The sequence below is a fragment of the Leptosomus discolor genome, chromosome 2 (genome assembly GCF_034619465.1).
Source record: "Leptosomus discolor isolate bLepDis1 chromosome 2, bLepDis1.hap2, whole genome shotgun sequence".
Classification (NCBI taxonomy): domain Eukaryota; kingdom Metazoa; phylum Chordata; class Aves; order Leptosomiformes; family Leptosomidae; genus Leptosomus; species Leptosomus discolor.
Window position 1 is genome coordinate 94,441,814 of NC_141392.1, and position 19,987 is coordinate 94,461,800.

Genomic DNA, 19,987 nt, shown 5'->3' on the forward strand with positions numbered 1-19,987 from the left:
GACTAACCCCAGGATCAGACCACTCACCCATGACAGGTATATGCGTCCAGCTCTCATGGAGTAAGTGCTGCACTCAGTCCTGGTGAAATCACCTTTAATTATTTGAAAGCCACAAATGCACTTTAAATATTTATAGTAGAACCCTGATCACCACTCAGAATTGTCAAGCAAGGTTTTAATAATAATTTTAAAACTGTTTTTTAGGAGACTGACATCACTGAAAAGCAGCACTATGTAATCCCACAAAGTAACATACGGGTTTTCTATTTGGTATTTATCAGCCTTTACTAATAATGACTTGTTTCTACAAGCTTGATCAGAAGCATCAGTAAAGGAAGATCTACTCCGCTTTTGGGTCCTTGTCCGAGTACCTAAAATATTGCTGTTTACAAGCGGACATCCCCTCTTCAGTGTAGCCAAAAAAACCTGGTTTGCAAAATACCACTATTCCACCACAATAATTGTCTTCTGTTACCATTTTCTAATTTGTCAGTTTTAATCCAACTGTTATATTCTAGTGGAAACAAAGAGAAAAAAAGCTAAAGAACCAGCTTCTAGAAAAACTGGCTAATACTGACAGCAATCATGAAGTTTGAAGAGCAGACAGCAAGAAAGGCAGAAAATATCTTTGTTTAATTTAGATCCAACAGAAAAAGACATTTGAGCAAGAAGGTATTAAGAGTAAGATTGGTCATCAAAGCCACTAAAGACAAGTGACCAAAACCTCTCCTGCTTTTGGTCACGTGTAAAGCAATAAATTAATCTAAAAATCTACATCAAAATCCAAAAAGCCATCTTCCAGATTTAAGTAAAGAAGCACACACTGAACTACTCTGATAATGTATGTTAGCACTGTTCTCTGGAAATTTGTCAACTAAGATGTCCTTGATTATTGGCACTTTAAAATACCAGACAAAACTGACAGCGCCCCTGCAACCAACCATACTTGCTGCTAGAAAAAGAATAAAGTTGACATGCTTGTGTGCACTAAGAATGTATTGCAAACTGACAACTAGCATCCAAATACTTCATTTTAGTTTTTAACTTAAGAGTAGTTGGGTCTTTCAATTTAGAAGTGAATTCAGAATTCCCTAAAAGAGGGAATGAAGGCAAGGAGCTGTTCCTTAAGTTTTCCACATTTACACTCATATGTTAACAAAATTTTGATCACATTTCAGACCAAAAGACTTGTAGTTATTTAAAGTTTAGCAATTCTTGAATCTCTTTCCATTGTTTGTGCTTTGGGACTTCTTTTTAGAAAGCTGATAAAGTAAAAAACATTTTGCATAATGGAACTCAATACTGTGTTTAAAGCATCATGTACATCCAGCGCTGAGCAAGAAAATACATCCACATGCAGCAGTACTGTAAGATTTCATTTTCACCTATGCTCTGTGAAAGACTTTGGTTCACAAAACACATTAATACTGGAAAAGAAAGGATCTGCAGGTTTACAATATTACTCCAGTTCCCTGACCGTCTAACATGGTAATGTGTTACCTGTTCCCATCTTCTCCGTTAAAAACTTCTATAGTATTAAGTTATTACTTAGTAGTGGCACTATCCAAATACACACTATGTTAATAGTTCACGTAAAGGCACTAATACAAACAGTATTTGGCCTGATGGCTTTGATGTAGTCTGCACCAGACTACTACTTCAAGTGAAAAAAGCTTAAAAGAAGCACTAAAAGAAGCTATCAGCGGATATAACCTACAAAATCTCAGAATGATTTTACTTTAGTTCAGTTTGTACTAACATGTTTCAGATGGTAGACAACAGTCATACAAACACACACTATTGGTCATTACGGTCAATGTACTAAATAAATTTTGACCAACTTTTATTTGTAGTTTTTCCAAAATCCTGATCTTGATGTAATGCATGTTATTATTTTGCCTTTATTATAAAGGATTCAAGTTAAAGCTTTAGAAAACTATATTAACCTTCTGTCTAAATATGAAATTTAGGCTGCTATCACTCAGAAGATTCAAGAGAATAAAAAAATGAGTATGTTATCAAACCATGTCAATATATTCAGGAAATTAGCAGCTGAACTAAATACAAAGGTGCCCTCGAGTGGCCATTTTATACGCACACAATATACAGGGAAATAATCTAAACGAAGCGAACTGCTCTACACTCATTTGACAGGTTTTAAGTTTGGCTAATATATATGTTTCTCTTATTTCAGCAGACTTTTTACTTTATTACTGTAGGTCTCTAACGAATATTGACAACACTATAATTAGTATTTTATTTTAAAGCTGCAGAATTACAGACTGCTATTAGATGCATATAAACACACAACCAATTGCTTGCCATTTTCTAGAGGCCTATTCTCGAAATACTGAAAGGAGTAGAAGAATACTAATGTACTATTAATAACACTTATCTATGAATTTCTGCGGAAGTTCTTTAGGCTAACTGGCAAGGCTTTTTTTAAAGTTACTAACATGTTCAGAGTCTCACGTTTCAGTAAACACTGGCTTTTCAAAAAAGCCAGTACTGCTCTTCCATCAGTATTCTGAACACGCTCACCTCTCCTCCACCATTCAGAGTGCCCGTATCTCGTTACGGGAACATGGTGAAGCTTGTGCACAAGCTAGCTGTAGTTCTGAATGGGTGCAGAGCTACAGATGTTCACAAAATTTACATCAAGCAGAGATGCAATTACTCAACGTGCTGGAAAATACAGCTATATTTAATAGTATTTGACTTGAGTGCAAAATATTTTTTCCAACTCTACCAAAGAGCACCCATAGCTATTGTCACTCACGGGTTTTATTAGATTATTTAGCTTCTCCTTTTGATAACCAGCTCTTGAGATATTATGGAGAGTCACCATGGCTTGATTAAAGGCTGACACAGAAAAAAAAAAATCCAGATGCTTTTAATCTCTTATTGAAGCACTCTCCATTTCCCTTGTCCAATCTAAACAATGTTTTCTGTATTTGTTCTGGGGAAAACTGTCTTCAGTGAGAGCTTCCCAACACTTCAGAACAATACTTTTTCTGCTCCTAAGTGGCTTGCCCTGCTGCATGCAGGTTCATTTACATTTTCATGATCCACATTAAACTGGCAATGCAGTCACTACATACTTCAGCTTTGGCAGAAGTTTTGTTTACTTGCACACAGTAACTTGTCCAGCTGTGTGAACTACTCCTTGAACTACTCCTGCAAGCAGGAGCTACTGGGAATGCAGCTAGCATACTGAAAATCCACACCCTGGCTTCTCCAACTCATTCATTTAACCATTGCTGGGCAAAGTGCAGCTCAAGGGCAGTCACTAGCGGTACACCCAGGCATTGATACTGGGGCCAACACTATTTAACTTCTTCATTAATGACCCATGCAATGGGACAGAGTACAACATCAGCAAGTTTGCAGACGATACAAAATAAAGACAATGCCATTCAGAGCACCGTTGACAGGATGGACCAAAATAAACCACACGAAGTTCAAAGGGAAGTGCCAAGTCCTGTACCTGGGGAGGAATAACCCCATGCACCAGTACAGGCTGGGTATCAACTGGCTGGAAAGCAGATTTGCAGAAGAGGACCTGGAAGTCCTGATGGACAAGTTGGACATGAGCTTGAAACGTGGTCAGTTACAGGCTCACAAGTACAGGAGAGACATGGGCCCACAGGAGCAAGTCCAGCAAAGGGACACTAAGATGATTAAAGGACTGGAGCACCTTTCAGACAAGGAGAGGCTTACTGAATTGAGATTGTTTAGCTTGGAGGAGAGAAAGCTAATGGGGGGCTGAGGGAAGAAGTCTTATTAACATGTGTAAATACCTGGTGGCAGGGAGCTAAGACTGAGGCAGACTGTTGCCTGTGCTATCCAGACACAGGACCAAGACGCACTGAACACAAGTTGAAACACAGGAAATAGCACTGAAACGTAATAATATTTTTTTTTTTTAATATATTTTTTTTTTTATACTGTGGTGGTGGTTGATACTGGAACAGGTTACCCAGAGAGGCTGTGGAGTCTCCAGCCCTGGAGGTATTCAAAAGCCAACTGGACATGGCACTAAGCAACCTGTTCTAGTTGACCCCACTTCAAGCAGGGAGAATAGGATGATTTCCAAGGGTCCCTTTTAGCCTGAGTTATTCTGCGATTCTATAATTCAACCCATTCTAATAGCATGATCTTGCAAAAAAATTAATCCCACTTCCACCATCCCTACAAGTCATAATTCTTGTATGGTATTTCAGTGCTTCCTATTGATGCCTACCTTCATTAGCATATTTCAAAAATAACTCATATCACCCGAGTCACAAATTCTTCATAGACCACTAAAAAACCCACTATGGCTCATGCAATATTGGGACGGGTAACTCGTAACCTCTCTCCAAGCCAATGACTGAACGCTTCTGAATGCTAGCTACTATAAACTTACTGTTCACATACCCTGTCATACCACAGTTTATCCATCTTAAGGTGCCTACTTGACATATTTTAGTGCGGTGAATGTATTATGGATTTAATCTCCTTTAAGATAACTTCCTGGAAAATGTGCCATCACAATCTCTAAATTCACATCACATTTTATCCAGTTGCCTAAGTACATACTTCTTAAATTATACACAAAGTCTTAAGAAAGCGAGGAAAATGTAGACCCACTATTCTCTTCCTTCAGTGAACTTCAGAGTTACACGAAACTTCTGCTCCATACATAATTCACACTCTTTCTTAAATACAGAAACTTTGTTTATTATTCTCTAAACATTGTCAGGACATAATATATTCTCACTTCATGTAATGGAATTAATTTTTCACACTGAAAGTATCTGGATTCTGCTTAAGTCAATTCAACACCCACCCTGAATACAGCAATTTCCATGTGCATTCTGAGAAGTTGTGCTCTTTCTTCTCCTATATACTTATTTTTATTAAAAGCTGCAGAGATAGTGATAATACCCACATGGCTGATCTTTATCCACACTCAACACAGTGACCTCACTACTTCTCCCCATTGCTTGTACAGCATAAGGGTCATTGTATCAGACATAAAAATAAACAGTAGTTTAAGAAAGATGGTCCTCTTACAGTTTTCATTTTACATCAAAGAGGAGGTGCCAAGTTTTTTAAAAATTTGGAAAATATGATTGCTTCAACCTTGATTTCCTAAACCTCTGTGCAACTTTAGTACACTTTTAACTTAGCAGTATGTAGTAGATACAATCGAATTACATTATTTGGGTCGGGTACCAGAAACCCCTTCATCAGTGCAGTTCTGTGTCTCAAAGAATCACCCCACCAGCTGTTACTTAATAGCATATTTTAGACAGATTTTATTCTTTCTGGAACCTTGGTTCTAAAAATCACACACTTCCTCTTGGCTTACTGGTAAACCGTGTAGTCATCTACTTCAAAGCTTACTTCCTCTAACGAGTAATTTTGGGAGATTCTTACTAACTCCCAAAACCCTAAAACAAGCAGCATTTGCTATCTCTCTTGGCCACTGCACCTAAGATCATGAGCCTCATTAACAACTGTCCCTCCACCTTACCAGTTGCATAGCTTTGATTACAAGTATTTGGGACTCAATACAGAGATAATCAGTCAAGATGAATGCCCAGACACTACTTTCATAAAAACAAACATCCCAAAGTGTCTCTCCAACAACGCTTGTATTTGCTCCACTTATATTTACTGTAACAACTCCGAAAAAGTCCTTCAAGTCATTTATTTAAGCATACAAGTTCAGGTTCTTGGGGAAAGGTGTTTGTATAATTGTAAGCTGTGCTCTTCTAAGAGTGCTCCAGGGGACAGTAAACTAAACGAGCATAAAAAGTTTAATAAGAGCCTAAAGCAAACAAAAGATTTAATAATCAACAGTCTTCAGGACTAAGATTGTTAGAGGAGAAACTGCTTTGCATGGGATATCCTTCAGTTCTAAGACTGTTGTGTGCAAAAAAACCCCCTATGATGAATATAAAAAGGATTTCCCTTTGCTTGAAAGTGATAATCAGGTGCAAGTCTGAAGTGGAATGATATTCCTAAACAGTTTCCTGTCAGCACTCACCCGAAGGAGAGTTTTAACATAGAAAATTGCCTCACACCACTTGACCTATGGTAACTGTCTGTAGTTAACTACAGAAGTGATGCAAGCTCTCAACTGCGTGGTACAAGCTTTCAAGGATAAATCAAGTCAAACAGCATAGCATATTGCACAGTAAACTCCTTACGTTATTGTTTCCTAGTTGTACCACGTTTAGAAAGATGCCCTAATCGCTTCACTACTATGTGAAGTTTGTTGGACTCTATGCTATCTTTTGCATCATTCACAGCTTATGTATGCCTAAAAATCAAGAAGGGGGTTTGGCAGAAAATTAATTCTAGGAGGACAGTATTATGCTGAGGATATTTAAAATAAGTAGACTTGCTAACAGCTCCTGCTGCTCATAAGTTGATTATTCAAAGAGCAAAAACAGTTCCTGCCATTAACAATACCAAATCACATGTGTTACTCACAGAACAAATGGGAATATATATATATTCCCAAGTAACACCCTGTCAGCTTCAAGTGTTTTTACTTGTATTATTCCTCTTTTTAAATTTAAGCATACATAAAAAGCCTAAAAAAACAGTCTTGAATGTTTCAAAATTACCTCATATCAAAGCAAAACAGGTAAGCAGCTGTCCAGATCAAGTGATGCGTGTTTCTTAAGCAGTTGGTCTTGAGAAGTCTCAACAAATTGAGGTCTCACCCCAGCAGGACTATGAACTACTTTCTGAGAAAGAAAGTGTTGATCTTTTATACTGGTGTGACCCTTACTAATGTTCAGAGCAAATTATGATAGGCACTGGCTTGAGAAATACTACTTCTAACTATGTCACTGGCTATACTGCTTAAATGGAATATAGTTTGATAATAAGGATACATTTTCCTAAATATGATAAATACCATCCAGTTGTCTTTACAGTTTTAGTTATAACACCACAACCCTACAACTGTATCTAAGCATTTGCAGACTGTTTCAACTACAGGAGTTTTCTAAGAGCTGACATGCATCTGAAGATACTTCCATGGTGCACAACAGAAATTCAGTTTGCCTTCCTGCGTAAGCTAGTTTATTCAAAATTCTTTTCTTTACATTGATCAGAATAAAACCTAAAAGCAAATACTGCTACTTTAACAGCAGCTAAATGGAAAAATTTTCAAAATCAGCAATATTCCAGCACTCTGGAAAAAGTATTTCTACAAATCCATTGTTAGACATTTTTCTAAAACTTTTTCTTCTTATCTTATAACATTAGGAAGCAGCAAATGCATACATAACTGTTAAAAAAAATCTAATTATTAGAAAAAAGTTTCTGATCCAAGTAAGAGCTAAAAAACTGAAAGGCATCCATAAATCTCATCCACATTAACAAATTCCTTAAAATATCAGATTTATTATCAGTGTTGGTAAAAAATAATGAACACTTCATTTCTGCTAATATTTTTTCCCAGGCTTCCCCCCACCCAGCTACATTGCTGATTGTGGATGGGAGCTCCTGCTTTTTGCTTCACCTGAAGTGAAAGATATGAAAGTACACCTGCAAAAAGAAGGGACAAGCATAGCGTGATTGCTTTGATAAATTCCCTAACTACATCTCCTAACCTGACACAGAGCACCATAGTTTGCCTACCCAGGTCTCCTGTTCCTGCTACATTCCAAAAGATTTTTCTCAAGGGTAAAGCGTAAGATTGTGGTTAAGAATTAGGCCTAACCGATACCAGAATGTTTCCTAGTACCAAACAAAACAAAACCACAAAACCCCCCCAAACCAACAAAAGAAAAACAAAACCAAAAACCAAATACAAAACTGTTAGAGGGTGTCAGCTTCTCAGGCCTTTCTATAAACAATTCAGAAGCCTGTGCTGACTCTGAGCAAGAAAACGAGAGTAACTGTTTACTGATAACCCACTTAAAAGAGCTGAGTAAATTGTTCCACTCATTTAGTCCTGAGCAGTGATACAGAACCAGCACTTCACATTTCCCAATAACGATGGCTCAGAGAACTTCAAGATCTATGCATTTTAATAGATTTTAAATATTTTTTAAAGTCAGGCTGCTTTCAGTCAGCATTAGATTTTTCAAATGTAGATTTGATTTCTACTTAAATGCATTATTCTATTTAAAATTTAACTAGCCAATAAAATAGCAGATGATTTTTGCCCATAGCTTTATCCTGCGTTGCTTTTCAGTGAACTGTGGGAAAAAAAAATACTTATTTTTCATATCTACCTTTTTTTTAGACCTCACGTTTGATGGCACTACTGGTCTCTGCACTAGCTGATTTTGTTATTACAGTGCATATCTCTAAAAGCCAAATTTAGTAATACAACAGGTCTTGTCAGAAAACAAAACACCTCATATAATTAACAATTATAAAGAAACATTTTGTAACAAAAGAAACAGACATGAATCTTGAGCATCACAGAACCAAGAACTGAACCCTGACATACATTCCTGGGCTCCAACAGACAGAATACATTAACACAGACATTGTACTGTTAGACAAACTTGCAAAGCTTATGAACTTGTCAAAATTAAGCTAAGGGAAATATTGTACTCCATGTTTTAAGCGGATCTATTCAAAACAGTTTTTATGCTACAGGAAGCTTTTACCACAAGCAACTTGAAGTGGTAGATGAAACCCAGGAAAGGCCCCTAAATTTTTAAATGCCACCTCAGTGAAATTACCTGGTTAAGGAAAGCAACCCTTAGGGCACAGCAAACCTGTATTATTCCTGGACTTCCGCTCATACCCAAAAGGGGGTCATTTTACCAAATGACAACATACACATGCATCTTCAACTTAAACTGGTCCTAATCCAAGCAGAAAGCATTGCTATTTCAAAGGTAAGTGTGCTAAAAAGCTCTATCACCCCCAAAACTCCGATTTAGATTAAAAATAGGACACAGGGTGCTCTCTGCAGAAGTGGGGTAAAGAAATCTTCCAGAAGAAAACAGCTTGCCATGGCATAGCACAGGCACCTCACCTGAACAGTTCACAACAGTATTACTCATGAAAGCATTGTGCTAGCAAGTGCTTTGCTGCTACGAAAACACTTGGCAGAGGGCTGAAGGCTGCAAGCAGGAAACTCCTCCTTCCTACACAGCCACCCTCACTTCCCAGGGAATCTTAGCCACCTCCTGGCAGGGTGGGAAGAGGGAAAGTGTCTCGGATGTCGTCAGGACTGCAAAAGGAAAGCTTTAGAAACCATCACCACACCCCGCATGGGGGCACAGAAACACACCCCCGCAGAACTCCCCTCCTCACCCTTCTCTTCTCAAACTCCCCACAGACCTCCATGCACTGGAAGTGTAGGGTAACTTCCCGTCTGCCCTGCCAACAGTACCCAGGAGCAGAAAAGCAGCGTATCAGACATACAAGTGGAGGCCCAGCTTCACCTTTTCTTCCTCTTCCTTGTCAGTCCCAGGCCCACTGAATACCAGTCAACACACTACATGTGCATGTGAGCTGGGCTGGGGCCAGAGCCAAGGAGAGTAACCCAGCACACGCAGCAGACTAGACTACAGGTGCTACACTAGTTCGGCTAATTTAGTATCATGTACTTTTAGGATTTTGCCAGAACTGTGATTTCAGATTGCCTACCTCAAACCTCATGTTTGGTGGCCTGAAAGAAATGCAGGTGAATGTGCATGAGTCATCTATTGCTAAGATATTTCCTAATCAGATTTTGTGCCTATTTCAGAGATGATGCCATTTACATTAGTCAATGAAAGAAAAGTCCAAGTAGGAAAAAATAAAATGGCATTCCCTACTCTAGCAGCAATATGCATCTCTTCAGCTTGTCTGGATTCTACCCTTGCTGCTATGACAGGCAAGCAATTCATATTAGCCTGCAACACAATAAAGCAAAATCTGATTACTCCTTCAAACATATTAAGACAGCAGTGGACTACGCTTAGGTTCTTTGTTTAGAAAGATCTTGGCAGTCTTTTGAACTTTTTAAACAAGTGTAATTTTAAACAATTCTTCCTAATTTCTACTTTGGAATAAAAGTAAAGAAGGGTAACTGACAGTGTAATTCAAATCACAATTGTATTTTACCTCTTAAGTGAAGCAACTTCCCCCCTACTTCAACAATGCTTAACGAAATACACTTCTCTAGTTTCCAGGTTTGGGTTTTTTTTCCTTCTAAAATGAAACTATCATTCAAAAACCCATTTTCTCAGACGGGAAAGGAAGCATAAACTCCTACTCTTTACGCCCACCCTTGCACTCCTTTCCCTGTTAAAGTTCATTGCCTAGTAAGACGGGAGTAGCAAGTTACGTGTTAGGCCATACTTAAATAATGTAGGTATACAGGAGTGTGTGTTTAAGCATAAATACACCTATATATATAAAAATATATGCCAGATTGTGTGCCCCAGAAATAGCCATATTCAAAAAAACAAACAAGGCTGTGAACTTCAGTGAAGGCTGACATTGTCAAAACTGCTTTTCTGGAAGAGCACTCACCAACTTTGTGTAGTGAACACATAGCTACAGCATTAAACAGCTGGTTTGCCATACTGCCCCTGTTTGCTATTACAGTGCACCTCGCTGCAAGCAACAGTCTGGAATTCATCAGAGCGGGAAGATCCTCAGAATAGGGGCCCAAAACACCCTAGGACTTCTCATCAAGGTATTACAGAGAATGAGGGAAGACAAAGTCACCAGAAAGAGTCACCCTATCCTATCACTGTAACATGGAAAAAAAATACTCAGAAAGGACTGAAAGTATACTGTTAAAGAAATGCCCATCACTGAAAGACAAAAACACAACAGAAAGAGTTGGAAGCAAGCTATTTGCTGCATCGTAACGCTTTGCTGTTATATATGTAATGGATGATGTATGTTGAACTTACAGAACCTACAAATAGCTCTCAAGAGATATGTAAGTAAGCATTTAGCTCTGTTTCAGTGTCCCGGTTTGGCTGGGACAGAATCCCAGCCCAGCCATGCCAGGCAGGCCGTTAGCAGTTTTGAGTCAGCCAGGGCAGCTGAACCTGAGTCAGCCACAGGGGTAGCCCACACCATAATGTCATGGTCATAGTAAAGGGGGAAGGTTGGCTGAGGAAGGGGAGCTCCTGTGGGGTTCCTCCTGCTCCTCCTCTGGCTTCTCCCTGCTCCTGAGGACAGCCCTCCTGTCCATTGTCACTGCTGCATATTCACATGCCTGAGTATAACTTTGTGTACCTTCGTCGGTATTAGCGCTGTTTCATTACATCTGTTTTCACTTCAACCCACAGGTACAATCTCCTCTTCCCATTTCCCCATACTGGCTGGTGAAGGGTCATCAGGTGATAGAGCAACCGTTAGAGTTTAACCCCAGATATGGGCTAAATGTAGACAGGCAGAAAGTTTTTGACTGTGAAAGACATTTTAACATATGTAATGTTTTCTATATTTCTCTTACGTAGCTTTCAAAAAAGAAAAGTGCCAGAATTCTTGGTGAAACTATTTACTTACATTGAAGGCATTAACTGCATTTTTATCATAATACTTCTTCTTTTCGTACTTATCCCTGATGAAAAATTCCACAGCTCTGGAAGTAGCTAGCTTAAGGAAAATATGCATTCAGACAAATAGTAACATTAACCTAAAAAGCTGACAGGTTATTCAAATTAAAGAATTGCATCAGATTCCTGCTCCATCTCATTTGGTAGTTTTAAAACAACAGAACAAACTGCTCTACACAGAACAATTGCTATTGCAGTGTCCACAAAGAGTTTCTTTTTACTACAGAGAGTTAAATCAGTTTAATCTCTTAATGAAACAGTATAAGAAACATATATGGAAGTAACTCAGTGTTCCACAGTTAAGACATTTCCACTTGGAATTTATAAGCTACAGGGCTGTAGCACTGCAAATACTTGAACAAAGGTACTCGTAAACAGTAAATAATTAAACTATAGTTTACCATCATAACTTGGGAAAAAATACTTTCTCTTCAGACAAAAGGTGAAATGTATGTACCTGTTCTCTGATTTGCACAAGTTATATCATGCATCAAAAGCTGATCACGAGCAGTTCTCTGAGGTCAGTAAGTTGTCCATGTGAGTCCCCTATTACAACAAACATCTCTGTGGAAGGGAAAGAAAGCTAAAATACTAGTGATAAAAAGATACTGAAGTAAAGGTGGAAATAGCAGCAAGCACACTGATGCAGAAGACCAGAACTGACAACTCACTAGCTTAAACACAGAAAGGACAACTAATTGTTTTCCTCAGTTATTCTCTCAGCTTCATAAAGCAGCACATCCAAAGCAGCGTGAATACTTTAACTTCAGTAAAGCTGATTCTCTGGTATCTGTAGAATAAATGTTAACCAATCTGTTCAGCAACGCGATTATCCACTCAAAAATCGAAACAGCAACTGTGGAATCTCAGACTCATTACATCTTAAACTTCCATAGCAATTTTTCCTCAATCGATGGAAAGATACCTTAGCTCCACATACTATCTCTTAAGATTAACACTGAGCTCAGAGCACTCTGTTCCTTCATTCTGTGCATCAAATTATATTGTCAACAATCACATTTTAGTTTCAAACTGTACACAAGCGTCACCTGATGACACTGCTTCATAAAAGTCGCAAAAAAAACCCCCATTCTTTTCTACCTCTTTCCAAATATATCTACATTCTAAAGGGCATCTTGAGCACTTTGAACGTAGAACTATCTTAGTACTAATATTGCATTACTCTTCACACATACCAAAGGAGTGTAATTTTGCCAAAAAATCAATGTATATTACCAAATTACAGAAGAATGAAAGTTGGGTAATACGCAACTCCCACAATTTTTCAAATTTAGCTAAGACTAAACAGGATTGCCACAGAAAGTTTATCTTCAATTTGCAGTAAAAAATACGGCACTATATAATTTCAGTGGAGGGAGGAGATAAAGGGAATTTAATTTTTTCCATGCTTTTGGGCTGTAAGTGGCTAACTGTATTATTTAGAAGTAAACAGAAAAGATTCAAAACTTGATTGCTACAAAACACATTAGAACAACCTATCCTTTCTTCAAACAAAAAGTCTTAGTTATTTGCAAAAATTAACATTCTCAGATGGCACATTTATTTTGTCAAGGGTTCTAAGTTTTGGTTGCTCATATTTTGGTGTTAGATTTAGTTCTTTTGCATAAATATTTCCCTAATTTTAGCAGTTTCCCATAACGTACACTTGGTATTTCAGACAATTAGAAAGTTTTAATTTGAAAATTATTAACACAGAATTGTAAGTAATTCAATTTCATGGTGTTTAATTTTTCAGGATGCCATTACACTGGGGTATTAAACTGTGTATTTTGAAAAATATTCACTTTATTCAAGTTACCCCCCCTCAATATGTGCGAATTTTTGGACCACAACAAAGTTTCTTTAGACCAACAATCCACCATGTTCTTGTTAACAAAAGAATTTAAAGTAACCTAAATGGACACCAAAACTGTTTTAAGAAATGAGTAAAATGAAGAGACAAAAAAATGATCCACTCTACTCTTGGGAAAAAAAAAAAAACAAAACACTTTCAAACAAGAAGTTAAGGCTGCCACACAAAAATCCATCAAGGTGATCCTCAAAGTTTGTTTCTATGCCAGAGTATCCCTGCCAAACACAAGGGAAGAATAAAAAAATGCCCAGAAAGGTCAGTCTTGTGACTAAGAAGCAGAAGTGATGGGGGACCTCTAGCAGGAGATTTTAGGCAGATGCCACACAGACATTTCTCCTGTGTCTCCAATTTACTACCTAAAAAATAGAAATATGTGTATTATAGTGCTACAGGAAGTTAAACACTAATATGGAAGAACATATACAATAGTGATCATTACATGCAAAGCATTTTCATAGTTCATCCAAAAGAATATTCAGAATATTGAGAATATTCATAAACAGAACAGTGATAAGACATGATTTTTGTAGTGATACAAAGAGGAAAGGCAAACAAAGCCCATAACACAACAGCTTGTCATGAATGCCAAGTAGGTAAGTAGCTGCCAAAGTCATGGGGAAATTGAGAAATAAAACAGAAAATGTTGGCATCCTATCTCCTGGCACCGTACTTTTAACAAAGAAAACACATGCAATGAAGTATATTCAGTTGACCAAGTCGCCATTTAGAAACTGATAACTGTTCAAAAGGCCAGCTAGTTATTTCAAGGTATACAGTGTCAATCAAATAATTATTTTGAAAGTTGAAAAATGAGGCTTTTGGTCTGATCTGACAAGAAAAGCTCAGAGTAAAGCATTGTTGCTTCTCCTGCAATAGCATCAGCGAATTCAAGTTAGCTGCAGTAAGAACAAAATGCACGTCTTCAGGACCCACTTTTGAATAAGTTTTACTCAAAGTATTTCAGTCTTACAGCTGAAATAAAGTTCTAGAATATTACAGCTGGAATACTACAGTGCTATCTGGTTCCAGTTACTTTTTTCTTATGTGTATGTATGTTTAATTTAAAAGCTACTGGAATATGAAAAACTGTATCTGCTTTGCTCAAGTGCATTTTGTAACGAGGAGCCTAACCCTTCCAAAAAAAAAAAAAAAAAAAATAAAATAAATAAATCAATCTTCTGCACAGTGCATATTGAGCACATTATCTAATAAACAGAAGAACCAAAATCTGAACAAAATTCAGATCCAGTTATGACTAAGTCTGTTTAACAGCTTCCACAGCCTGTATCATCATGAGGCTAAGAACTGGGGAAAGATTCAGCTCACTTAACAGTAAGTGTTTAGTATTTCATTACAGTTAAAGAGTTCCAGTAAGATCAGGTGAAGCAAATCTGACCTGTGGAGTAACTTCACTAAATCAGGAGCTAATACAAATCTAAATCAATGCTGCTATACATCATCCTAACGATTCTGTACATTCGAAAAAGGTATTTTTCGAGGAAAGCTATTTACTGCTGGTGGACAGTTTTTCCTCCAACCCTCCCCTCCCAGGTACATGGTCATAACCACACACCAACACAAATGGTGGCAGTCAGGGATGTTTGGTTTATTTACATATTCCCATGCTAGTCATCTGGGCTCGCACACTTCATAGAAAGTATACACTCCAACTCAAAAAATTTACAGAATACTTAATCTAGAGGAAGAAATCCATACTTCAGTTGAGTAAAATCCAAAGGCTTATTTTACTTTACCATTCAGATCATTATTTCCTGATCAAATGCTTCTAACTTCAGCTGGCAGTTACTCAAGACAAAGACAGAACATTCAAGAGCTCTCTAGTATCACTCAAGCTTCCTACATACAGGGAATTTATGAAGCCATCTCTTCTGAAAGCAAAAATAAATGAGGCTTGCCAAATCTCATTACAAAGTAGATTTGCTATAACTGAAGTAATTTAAACCTTTTCTGAACCATTCCCAACTTCCACTATCATTTCTTATACATCAATGAAATAAATAAGGTGAGTTGCCAAATGCAGTAGTTCCTTGAAACAGTCTTTACATCTAAATTGCACTAAAAGTAATTTCAACGTGAAAGCTAAAACAAGAAGGATACTGATCTGTTTGAGGTCTTCGGAAGTTCTCTGGTAGATTAGCTTCATAGAGTAGTCTTGCTTTAGTATTTCCCATTTCCTGCATGCACTAAAGAAAAGTGGTAGAAAACAGTTAGTTCATGTCCATCAATACTTTAAATCCTGGAACGCTATTGGTGTGCTTAAATGACTGTAAGATTTTAACTTGAAGACCTCTCTGCTGCCCTATGTCTTGGGAGATGCTCCCACAGCACAGGAGGGCTGCCTGCCAAAACTTCCTGGACAAAAGCTAACAACATACATGCTGTTTACAGTGCAAACTAACCCATTCAGTGAAAGACAAGCCTTCATCTCTCGGGATGGCCCTTCAGACCAAAAGTAAAACTTGTCTGGCAGCAGAAAGAGGCTTCAAACTGGAGCATACCTGGAAAAGTCAGGACTTTGTACACCAAAATAATGTAATCAAGAATCAGACAGATGTATGAACGCTATCTTACTGTCCCCTACTGAAAAGGAAAAGGCTTACCACACGTTTTCTACAGATACAACAAAGCAGCAGCTTTCAGAGTCCCTATGACAAGGTACAATACCTCTAAAATGATACAGAAAAGATAGCTAAACAAACTTCTGAAGTGAGTTTTCAGAACTTAAAACTCATTACCATAGAAATGTAACACATTAAGAACTATTTTGATTGTAAAATGTTTAAGTTGGGGCATGATAATAAACTCAGATCCTTCCAAAAGGACTCCTGGCATTCCCTCCAAATTGAAAACACATTTGAAGATATTTCACCTGTATTTGTTCTGGTGTCCATTGGTCCAAGTTGACAGACTTGACCCTTGATATATGGACCCCAAGATTTCGATGTATTCCAGCACATCTGATGCAAATAAAAACACCGGTGTTCCAAGAGGCCCATCTTGGACCTAAAGGGAATGTGGAAATAAATTAGTTATTTTCAAAATTCTATATACTGTGAAGATTTTCTTTGGCATAATTCTAAACTGACAACAGGAATAAACAAGTCTGAATAAAGGCTCACAGCTGTTTCTCTAGGATATCTATTCTAACAATCTCCATTGTTAGCAGTTTTATTTATATCTACTTCTAAGTGATGTCACATAAAAGTTGAGTTAGCCAGATTAAGCTAGGAAGTCATATGTTGTGTCCACTGTCCTTCACTCTGCTCCCTCCCCCTGTCCCTCAAAAAAGACCAATAAACAAATTTTAGAAAGTTGGCTCACTAGTAACAACAAGATTTTGCATACATCTTGAGTAATCCTTACGGCTACGCATCAGATGCAAGCATCAGCAGAAATCAGTAGAAGTTGCCCCTTTTTCTCCAATTAAAAGCTTCCCAAGACATGCACCTGTACTTAACTTGAAATTAAATGCAGGGCAATCTTATATTAATGCAACAAATCCTTTAATACCTCATAAAGCACTGACTTTACAACAGTAGCATGCAAGCTCTTAGGGAATGATTAAACACAGATTTGCAAAACCAACCGATGAAAATATCCATGACTAAGAACGGTGGAAAACTGAATACATTCAGTACCTAAACTCCAGTATGAGTTATCATTTATAGCCCAATTAATTTTCTCACTGAATCAGGTTGACTTATGAACTTTACCATTGTTTCTGAGCTGTGCTGGCATGTTGAGACAGACCTAAGGTATGCTGGCCTGAACACCCACAGTGATACTTTGGACGTTTGACTTGAAGTTACTACACAGTCTCAAATAAAACACATTTATATCATTTTATTCCAGCTCTGTACACCACACTGTTAAAGGCACTGCTTTTAAGTGCACCTAGTTCTGAGCTCTAAGGAGTTCAGAGACTAAATAATTAACCATCAAAAGCAAGAAGGCACACTGAAGAGCTGGAAAACATTTTGAGCAATTATTTTCCACCTTTATGCAACAGATACGCATCTAGACCACTGACACAACTATAGCAGTTTGCATTTCAATATTAAAATACTGTACAAACATTTTCCTGCGGCCCAGAAAATAATTTTATGCCTCCTTCCCCTGATCTTTAGCTTATGACTGTGTTGGTTGACCACAGCCAAACACCCACAGAGCTGCTCGCTCATTCTCCTCTCCTCCAGGAAGGGAGAAAAGAGAAGGAAGGTGAGAAGACCTGCAGACCGAGATAACAGTTTTCATAAGTGAAGCAAAGACTGCACACAAGCAAAGGAAAAAAAAAATATTTCTTGACTACTTCCTATCGGTGGGCAAGTGCCCAGCCACTTCCCAGAAAGCTGGGCCTCAGCACATACACCACTTGCTTTGGAAGACACCACCATAACCGAGAACGTCCTTTCTTCCTCCTCCTTTCCTTGAGGATTTGTTGTGTACCATCATATGGTATGGAATGGTCGGTTAGATTCAGCAGCTGTCCCAGCTGTGTCTCCTCCCAATTTCTTGCCCACCCACCCCTTGCCTACTCATCTGCAGGGGGCAGAACAGAAAAAAAGAAACGCCCTGATAGCGTGCAAGCACTGCTCAGCAATAGCCAAAACAAGGAAGCAGAAAACCTTTCAGCTAGCATCCGTTATTTTGAATTGGTATTCGAAAATCCCAGACACATTCACAGCTCCCTGGATTTGCCGCAAGAAGCTTTCCTCTCACTGCTGGAAATACCAGCTGTATTTTGGGTAGCCACCTTGCTTTGAATTTGTCTTGTTCAAGATCTCAAAAAGTCAGACCACCTGATATCCATTGCTTGACCTTTAAGATCAAAATGACTAAGATGACTGGCAGTTTCAAAATAAGTGCTACCATCATAAAATCAGGTTTCAGGGGTCAAGAGCTCTAACAGTTACTCACTGAAACGAACACATTTCCCACACGGCACTTCTACATTAAAACTACTACTTGTCAGACAAGAATGAACAGTCAGGCTGTTTGTATCGGGTGTCTTAAATAGTCCAACAACAACCTGCTGACCTGCCTTTAAAAAACACTACAGATAGAAAATACTCACCCTGTCCTTACAGTCTGTGTAGCTCTATAGTACAGGAAGACCCCACTTACAACTTATATTACTTTAAGTTTTAGTCCTCCAGGATAGAGTTTTGCAGGTCATTTGCCTCAACAGATTAATCAGGTTTCAGATGAAGTAGTACACCAGAAGAAACGGAATTAAAAAACCTCCTTAGCCACTCCATTGTAGATAAAGTACCTCAGCTTATGCCATTGCTTAACATACACATGATTGTTAAGAAACAAAGAGGTAAGGCAAGGTCTTGTGTGCCCAACAGCTTCCACAGCTTTTCCCCAAAACCATAACCCAGGGATGCGCCTTCTGAAGAGGGAAGCCAGTTCTCAGCAAGTTACTATAGGGATGGGAGACGTTTATCTGTAGTATCTATATGCTGTCCATATTTTTATTCCATAGGGTGTTTACACAGCCACTGTAAAAGCTCACGTGAGTTTCCTATTCTTCAGGTTCTTCCTCAGCTATGTGATCCCAGATAGACAAATTCCACATTAATGAGAAGACCAGAATGAGGGCTTGACATGGCTGAATTCTATCTTAATAAATGAAGAGGGAGATAATTAACTTCATAGTTTAATATTTTAAAATTTTGTTAAAAAAAGAAAAATCATAACATGACTTGTGAATTAGTTGGTTTTCTCCTGGAAAAGAAGAGTTCTGTATTTTCCCAGAAGCTCAGATTTCATTAACTTGTACCTATTTCTGAAAAACTTAGAGAAATCAAATGTATTTAACCAATAAAGTAACAAATTAAGCAGTGGAATAACAGACAAACCTGAGGCCAGACAAAAATGTTCACATATAATCCCTGAATTTATTTCAGACTAATGACAATATGCAATATTAAACATTTCAAATGAAAAATGTTTTCATTAATACAAATCAACTACAGACACAGTTAAGCAGTAGGCAAAAGAAGCTACAAAATAATGTCTTCTGTGTGGGCATGAAACCAGCTGTGCTTGACTCAACTGAACAGTCAGCTAAAGCTTTGTCTGCAAACCTTCCTGCGTGAGAAGTGTTTAACAGTTATGTGGACTAAGTCAATAACCAATTTACAGTTATCTCAACTCTATATGAAGTTAGGATCCTTATTTCTGTACACAGGAAATACTTTGCACTTAACAGAAATATTCACAGGTTTCTTCTTCCTGGGTCCTTAAAGATACATTTGGTTTTCTTCAGCAAAATCCACAAAAGTAACCTAGTTTGTCTGCTGTATGTATTTTGCTAGACCAATTAAGATGACAGACATTTGGCTTCACAAATAAAGACTGGACATTAATAATCCTGATGACCGCTATTTTATGCTATTTAAAACACCTTTATATGTCAGTAGTAATCATAGACTAGTTGGAGTTGGAAGGAATCTTCAAAGATCATCTAGTCCAATGCCCCTGCCATGGGCAGGGACACCTTCCTCTAGATCAAATTACTCAAAGCCCCATCCAGCCTGGCCTTGAACACTGC

At 38.0% G+C, this 19,987-nt stretch overlaps 1 protein-coding gene across 2 annotated transcripts in view; it reads right to left on the reverse strand.

Annotated features, from left to right (window-relative positions):
• The window catches only part of SMAP1 (small ArfGAP 1), a 97,742-nt gene that overhangs the window by 54,866 nt on the left and 22,889 nt on the right, over positions 1-19,987 (reverse strand). For both annotated transcript variants that reach the window (XM_086461482.1, XM_086461481.1), the window contains exons 2-4: positions 16,298-16,431; positions 15,526-15,611; positions 11,485-11,560 (exon numbers count right to left, since the gene is read on the reverse strand). In XM_086461482.1, the coding sequence (XP_086317608.1) occupies positions 11,485-11,560; positions 15,526-15,611; positions 16,298-16,431 (296 nt within the window). The remainder of the gene's footprint in view (positions 1-11,484; positions 11,561-15,525; positions 15,612-16,297; positions 16,432-19,987) is intronic.